This window comes from Priapulus caudatus, unplaced genomic scaffold (assembly GCF_000485595.1).
Source record: "Priapulus caudatus unplaced genomic scaffold, Priapulus_caudatus-5.0.1 Scaffold37, whole genome shotgun sequence".
Lineage (NCBI taxonomy): Eukaryota > Metazoa > Priapulida > Priapulimorpha > Priapulimorphida > Priapulidae > Priapulus > Priapulus caudatus.
In genome coordinates, this window is record NW_014577098.1 from 407,578 (window position 1) to 415,824 (window position 8,247).

General features: G+C 50.2%; 1 protein-coding gene across 1 annotated transcript in view; it reads left to right on the plus strand.

Moving 5' to 3' along the window:
- The window catches only part of LOC106818657 (voltage-dependent T-type calcium channel subunit alpha-1H-like), a 29,061-nt gene extending 22,273 nt beyond the window's left edge, over positions 1–6,788 (plus strand). The window contains exons 13-15 of the mRNA XM_014823347.1: positions 181–327; positions 4,142–4,349; positions 5,821–6,788. Of these exons, the coding sequence (XP_014678833.1) occupies positions 181–327; positions 4,142–4,349; positions 5,821–6,788 (1,323 nt within the window). The remainder of the gene's footprint in view (positions 1–180; positions 328–4,141; positions 4,350–5,820) is intronic.
- Positions 6,789–8,247: the final 1,459 nt, after the last annotated feature.

An 8,247-nucleotide genomic window follows, 5' to 3' on the forward strand; every position in this document is an offset into this window, starting at 1 on the left:
ACGTTACGTAACGTGAGATCACGTTACACACAGGTACACTACATTACGTGACATGACGTCACGTTACACACCGTTACACTACGTTACGCGACATGAGGTCACGTTACACACCGTTACACCACGTTACGCGACATGAGGTCACGTTACACACCGTTACACCACGTTACGTGTTCGCGGCAGGTGAACGTCGTCGTCGCCGTGCTCATGAAGCATCTCGAGGAGTCGCACAAGCACATGGACGACGACGCCGAGCTGGAGGCTGAGATCAAAGCCGAGCTCGAAGATCTACGCCGTGAGGAGCTCCGCCGTGAGGCGAGCCGCGAGCAGGTAGGAGGCGCCACGAGCGCGCTTGCATGCACCCTAACCCTACCCTAGCTGCGTGTTCGTGTGGCGGGAAGAGGGAAGGAGAGAGGGGGAGGGCGGGAAGGGAAGGGGGAGGGGGAGAGGGAGAGAAGGTAGGAAGGCAAGGACAGGTAATCGCGTCTAGATGCGGCGATTGGGCTCATGGGCGACACCTACCGGGAGAAAATGGCCGAGCTCACGCCAGTATGCCTGCTAGCTCAGGTTAATATCGCTCTACCTGTGTAGCACTTCGTTCAACAACAGGCGGGCGCACCCGTTGTGAAACGAAGACCCACATAGACAGAGAAATATAAGCTAGAGCTAGGTGCGACCCACGAAATCGTCACCCGTGTTTCGTTTGGGTCGTTAGCTCGTATGCGTTGGTTTGTTGTTAGGCGTCGCAGTGCGTCGAGGCATGTCAACTGTGAGGTAGCTATGTGTGAGGTGACGCCAGCTTCTCGCCTATCAAACAACTTGGCACATCTCTGTGGGGTCGGCCGGGGGAGAGGTAGCTCTATACTTATACAGCAGTCCTCTGCTTCTGTGGAGAGAGATTACATGCGTGTAACTAGAGGAGGAGGTTAATTTGTCAGGGAACTGTAGGCGTGCATGTTGTGTTATATGGATGCATGTAGGGTTGGGTGAACGTAGCTCTACCATTATAGCCCTTCGATTCCCCACACGAGAAAAAAACCCTGTGGCAAAGTGAAGGGCTAGTTGATAGAGCTAGGTTGTGTTGAACGAGTTTGTGTGCGTGGGGCAGCGGGCTGCGGTGTGGGCAGGTCACGTGTGTGTGTGTTATTTGTGTGGTGGGCAGAAGTGTTAGCGAAGTGGGCAGAAGGTTAGCGAGATGAGTATTAAGAGGGTTGAGGCATTCATTACTGGGGTACGTTCATAGCATCGGACAGGACAGGGTGGAGATTGGTGGGCGTGGTCAGCAGCGGGTGGCGCGGGAGTGGGGCGGGCGGGTATGGGCATATGGTCCCGTTGTCCGGAACATCGTACGTGGTTATGACGTCACCAGTCTAAAATATCATAATGTCGTCACTTTTGGAGCGAAGCTTCTGCATTGACGTTTTAGACTTGCGTGTTAGTCGTAACTATTCACGACGATATGACGGTTTTTGACAACGGTACCCATGCCTAGCATGATTCGCATCGGTGTGGGCGTGGCTAGTATCTGACGGGAGGCGGGAAGGGGGGCGGGGCGAGGGGGGCGGGGATCGTGGGGTGGCTTGATCACGCATGCGTGCTGTGCTATGTCGTCGTGTGCTGCGTGACGTAACTCTCTGTTATTTCTTCCCCCCTCGCTGTGTCTTCTTCAGTGTCGTGACGTTGTGGTGCATGATGCGTGCAATGACCGCAGCAGCGAAATCAGCCGATCCTGCGCCGCATGGGTGGCTACCACCACTCCGCATGTTGCACCGACGCAGGACGCGCTCGCGGCGCCCCCGAGTGACGAAAACTTGCGCGTCGGCGACAGCGACGACGTCGACGACGTGTCGTCCTCGACCGGGGTCACCGTGCCTGTTACCGACTGCTTCTGTTCCGCTTGTGATATCAATAGAGACCCCGTTAACTTAGCGCCGACGCCGTCGCGTGTTGACGACGCAGTAGCCATGACGACGGGCGGCAGCAGCGGCGGCGGCGGCCAGGCGTCGTGTGCCGTACGATTGGAGTCCGCACGCTACATGTGTCATTCCACCAGCTGTCTCGCCGAGGCTGGCTGGGTTGCGTGTCGCCAATCCTCATGCATGTCAGTGTCAGACTCGCACCTGCCGAGAACCACTCACTATGTACACGCGCGGCGGAAGGTGGCGCCATCTAGACGAGATCACAACGTAACTAGACACTATATAGATATCTTTTTCGTCGACATCGAGATTTATAGATATACATAGTCACGTTTGCTGAAACACGTTTTTCACATTGAACACACGATAGAGAAACGTCGATAGACATTTACAGCGCACTGTAGTTTTCACGCCGATAGGGTATCACGTTTTGATTTTCACCGTGTACTGTATATATATATACCCTGTCAGCTTCACGAACCCGAGAAAAGAGATATTTCCAGCACCAACCAACTCATACACCTAGAACCACAGTACCTCTACCATTGGAGGCTGTACTGCAAGACCTAATATTACCCTGGTTCTACCTGCGTTGCCCTTTGTCCCGCAACAGGCCTCGCACCACGAAGGCTGCTAGGTTCGCCTGTCTTGAAGCAAAAGACTATGTTGGTAGATCAAGGAACACGGCAGTTCTACCTACGTAACCCTCTCGTTTACTACATGCTTGAAGCTGTGTGAAGGGCTACATGGGTAGTTCTACCAATAAGAGCCCAGTGCTCTAACAGAAACGAACCTATAAACCTGTTGTGAACGCGAAGGGCTACTCAGGTAGCGCTAGTATCGCGGTAGCTCTCTTCCAATATGGCCCTTAAATTACAGTATGCGAAGCGACAGTGAATATAAGATCACAGGAGCTCATTCTTGGCATAGAATAACGTTCTCATCTATCTATGCGTATGTTGTATTATCGATATACGAGAATTATCTTTGTGTAACACAAGCCCTCGTTCCTATATCACGCCACGCCTGCCTTATTCCATTACTCACGCGCACGCACGCACACACGCGCACGCGTACGCACACGAGCACACACGCACGCACACACGCACACACGCACGCACGCACGCACACGAGCACACACGCACGCACGCACGCACGCACGCACGCACACACACACACACACACACACACATGACAGCTGCAAATTCCTTTACGACTGAACTAGCAACCGTCAGTGTACAAACCTGCGAACAGTACCGATAGGTCATGCTGGCGGATATGCATGTTGAGAGCATAGGCTACCTAATCAAATATTCACAGGGATATTCAGTTCGATATCTCTGCAATAGTAGCACAGCTACGAATACACGCACAACTTTGTGCAACTTTACTTTGTGTAAACAAAAACAATATTTTCTAATACCCGATAAGACAAGTCTGTGAAGCTATTAGGGGGTATATACACAGTACCATGGGCGTAAATCCCGGGGGGGATGGGGGGATGCATCCCCCCCGCTCTTGAAGGAGGGGGGGATGCCTGTACAATATCCCTCTCCTGGAGATTTAAAAAAAAACTCCTTCCTCCGTGCGCCCACTTGAAAAGTTCACTGAATTATGATAATTTGTGAGACATTGGGCATACCTATCATTTCAATTACTTGCAGGGGCGTGTACAGGGGGGAGCGTTCCAGGGGGCCGGACCCCACCCCCCTGCCTCGCGCCAGAAAAACGCATCTGAGTGGGTCTAATGTTCAAAAAATTTCGGGCGGGAGGCCCCCAGACCCCCCTTCGCGTGATCATCCCCCCCACTCCTCGGTACGGATTTACGCCCCTGCATAGTACATTCAACAATTGTCAGTAATACCACCGTTACTGAAATAATACCACCTCAGATATCACTTCTAAAGTTATATATATATAAGACATATAGTAACAGAATGGTTCATGATTCCTAATCTTAGTGATTGTGTGTGTGTGTACAGAGCAAACACTTAGCGTTGGTGTGATGATCTGATATCATGAATGCATGACAGCCAGTCGTATATCGTGCATATCGCATAATTTGAGCAAGCTTATGCGTGACGCAAATTAGTCCTAGACCATACGTGTGCGTGTCGCATGCTTTGCACGTTCTCTTCGTGTGACTGATTTTTTTCAACAATTAGACGTGATTAGCAATGCACAGCGGGACAGAGCTAACTCCGTCACATGCACCTACACCGCAGGAATCGTCGGCAGGCGACAGCAACAACCGCGACAACGGCGAGAACGGCAGTTGCCATGACAACGGCGCGCAGGGCAACAACGACGAAGATGCGAAGGACGACAAGAGGAGGAGGTCGGTGGAGAGGCAGTCGTCTCTGCCCTCCGGCTTCACGTACTGTGTTCGACCTCCGAGTCCGTATCCACAACACAAGGTGCTACCCGAAGAAGGTACATAACTCTCTCCTAGGCTAACTCCCTCGACCTGTATCCATCTGAGCACAGGCACTTGAAGCGTATCAACTGCAAACACACGCCGCCGCCATTGCGCGTACACTGACACATAAATATATAGACACATAAATATATAGACACATATAAATATATAGACACATAAATATATATATGACACATGACTATATATTTATGTGTCAGTGTACGCGCAATGGCGGCGGCGTGTGTTTACAGTTGATACGCTTCAAGTGCCTGTGCATCTGAGCTGTATCATGCATGTTAGAAAATAATCCTAGTGGGCAGGCTATAGGCGCGAGAAATTCTTTTACGTTTCATTTGTCTCATTTGGTATTGTAATTCCTAATATATATATCGTATAACTGTAAAAGTCATTTATACTTTTAGTATTTTACCAGCCGGAAATTGATCACACGCGCGGCTGTTTATAGTGGAAGAATCTGGAACTACGAGTAGAAATGACATTCACCCCCTTATATTCCCTCCCTCATCACCCTTCCCCTCTTCCCCCTCCTCTCCCATCCTTCACCCCCCTCCTCTCTCCCCAACATTTTCTTCTGACGGAACTTCGCAGATGCAAGTTTCTTCTTATCTAACAGTAATTTGTCGAAATATTCACATTTTTTTCATTCATTTTTTTCTGGGCAAAAATAGGAGACGAGTGCGCGATGGTTGCGTCCCTCTTTGCATCTGCGCATAAATCAATCCAGGCGGATGTGTAAATCATACGATGTGATTATTTATAATATTATTTCCCACCTCTCTTGCGCACGTATTGAATGTCTTTGAATCCTTCCCTTCAGGGAGGAAGCTCGAAGACATTTGTCAATAATTCGCCACTTTCCCTCACCTAGTTTCATGTTCTACATAATTTATGCATCGATTGAGTGATAGCAGTGCGGGACGAAACTTGAAATCTATAATACGCACATAATGTATTACGTATATATGTATAATGTATACATTATAATAACGAATAATACATATCTATCATATATATATATCTATTATAATATAACAATCGTATCTATAACAAGTGAAATCGGAGATAGCAAACCTCCGCCACAGCGTAACAGTCCCCCCATCTTGCTGGTACACCCAATATAGAGATTGATGAAATTTTCAGAAATTTTGAAAAAAAGATTTAAAAAATAATAATTTATGTATGAATTTTAAATGCGTCCGAAGTCTTCCCTACAAAACAATCCTGGATCCAGATCTGGATCCGGATCACCACCAAAATCTTGGTTCTTGGCCCAAGACGAACCCGTCCACAAAATTTCATCAAAATCCGTCCGTAACTTTTTGAGATATCCTGTTGACAGACAAACAAACAATCCAACAAACAAACTAACAGGGGCGAGAAAATAACTTCCTTGGCCGAGGTAATAAAACTATAATAAATAAATACGTATAATTATCTCACCTATCTGTCTTCGCTGTCTTTCAGCCGAGGAATCAGCTTCGCCTAGCGACATCTACCTTGAAGAGAATGAACTATCACTGGCGACCAGCTCCCAGTGCACCCCGGTCCTGCACAGAGACCCCGCCGACAGCGACGCGCCAAGTGGCGCCCCCACCGACACCGACTCGGCAGGTGGTGCCACCGTGGATAGCGAGCCGACGGCCGACGGCCACGCGTCACTCGCGGACGTGACGTCATGCGGCCACAGCAACAGCTCTGGCGGCAGCAGTGGTGGGAGCGGCGGCGGCGGCGGCGGGGGGAGCGTGACGCCGTCGCCGCAGCGCAAGCATCCACACAACGTGAGCAAGCGGAGCCTGCCGGACCGGCTGCGTGTGCCCCGCAGCGCGGCGCGCCCGCACCGCAGCGTGCCCAACGTCTACGACTACTCCAACTACCTGGACGCGTCGCTCGTGAGGGCGCTGCAGCAGGCACGCCGCAGCGCGGGGCGCGACGGGAAGACAGACGCGCGCACTACGGTGTCGCCATCTGGCGTCGACGTTTTGCGCGGCGACACATTGCGGATGGACGCCGACCAGACTGAGAGCACATCTCGCCGGGGGGCACCGTGTGCGGTCGCGCCCACGCCGGCGGTGCTGGCGGAGACGGCGCATCGTGGCGCCGCCCTGGCGGCGGCCAACAGAAACGACCAGTCGTGTGATTCCGGTGCGGACGCTCAGAAGACGGTGCCGACGGACACGCTGCCGGGCGTCTGCGTAAAACCATTGTCGGCGGGCAAATACGTGTTGTCGGGCGACGAGCACCCGACAGCGCCCCCTGGTAGAGTCGGCAATCACGTAGATTCGCGACATAATTGTAAGCCAAAGCGTGACGACACTTCGAGACATTGTGATAACGATAGCGAATCGATCGCGCCCGACGACGCGACGGGATTACACGATTCGCTCCCGGCCGGACAGATGGCGCCACAGAGCATGCGCGAGGGCGTTTTGTGATGTCTGGACAGCGGCATCGCCCCGATGATGCCAAAAGACGTTGCATCGCAGAAGGAACAGAGAATTTCAGTCACACGTTACTCGCGTGGTTTTCGAATGCCAGCTTCAATAGTTCGGGGCACCCCACATCGCAGCACTACGCATAGTACGACTACAGAGAATGCAGAGACGACCATCGGGATATATTATGTTCAGCCTTTTCGCAGCGGCAGTGTCTGGTCATTTTTCATGCGTGATTATATTATTCTGTTACGAGGACTTATTCGGAAAGCTGTCTTGGTAATTCTCGATCCACAACGACAAAAAGGACATCTTTCAGCGATCTACATTAAATTTATCGGTCATGTCAGATCAAGCTTCGCCTAATCAAATCTCCACACTACTTTCAATGATAGTAGAAATTGTATTTATTACATTTATTTTACCGGCAAGGAGTTGCCATGCCAGCAGTGGCAATGACTGAATACCATATGCTGTGTGCGTGCGTGCGGACGTACGTACGTGCATGTGTGTACGACTTTTCCACAGTAAAATCTAAGATGCCTACGCAATACTGATATGCCCTTATTCTCTTGACCAATATTACCCATGTAACAGTTCTCGCGAGATTGTTGGGGTAACATTTTAGAAGCATCCAGATAAAAAATTATAGAAGAATACTCGCCCCATTACCCTCGCCCTCCAAACACACAGCATGCATGCTTCTCCCTGAAGCTCGTATATCTGCGCTGGGTTTATTAAAACTCGGTCATCAGCATCTATAATACAGCATATAGTATTCAATCATTACCAATGAGTATCGAGTCATAATGTGTGGATATTTAGTAACGGCAATTCATTAAGCGGCAGCTACAGATCCACCAGTGGTCGCCGTCAGCCATTCCTGCTATACCTATATCCTGCGCCTGATTGTGAATGCGTTGACAATTCGTTTTCGAAGGCAGGCTAAAGCACGACTGCTTGGTTGCAAGTTCTTATTTGCAAGGAGACCAGCTGCACGCTCCCGATGCAATATTGCTTTTTAATGATCTTAAATCTGTGATCTAAGTTTGGCTATTTTATTTGTACAGAAGTTGCATATGTTGTTGTTAGATAACGATGGAGAACTCCACTAATGTTTGTAACAAATGCAGTACTGCATCTCGCCAGGGACATCTCTACACCCAAATTACAATGCCGATGAGTTGGGTGTCCTGAACGCCTATATATCACACAGCAATTACATAATGAATTCATTTGTGCGCTTTACTGAACTTCTTTCCTTATCGGGGGACATGCTAACCCGAACCTGTGCCTACAAACACTGTAACCGCATTCGCGGCCATTTTTCGTCGTGCGTAGTGACGCTGATAGGGTCTAATGTCTCCCATGCTACTATCGGAGGGTACCCTGGGTACGGTTCGATGCATCGGAAAGTACCTCGGGGTACTATACGATATGTCGCTGCGTACCCTGCATT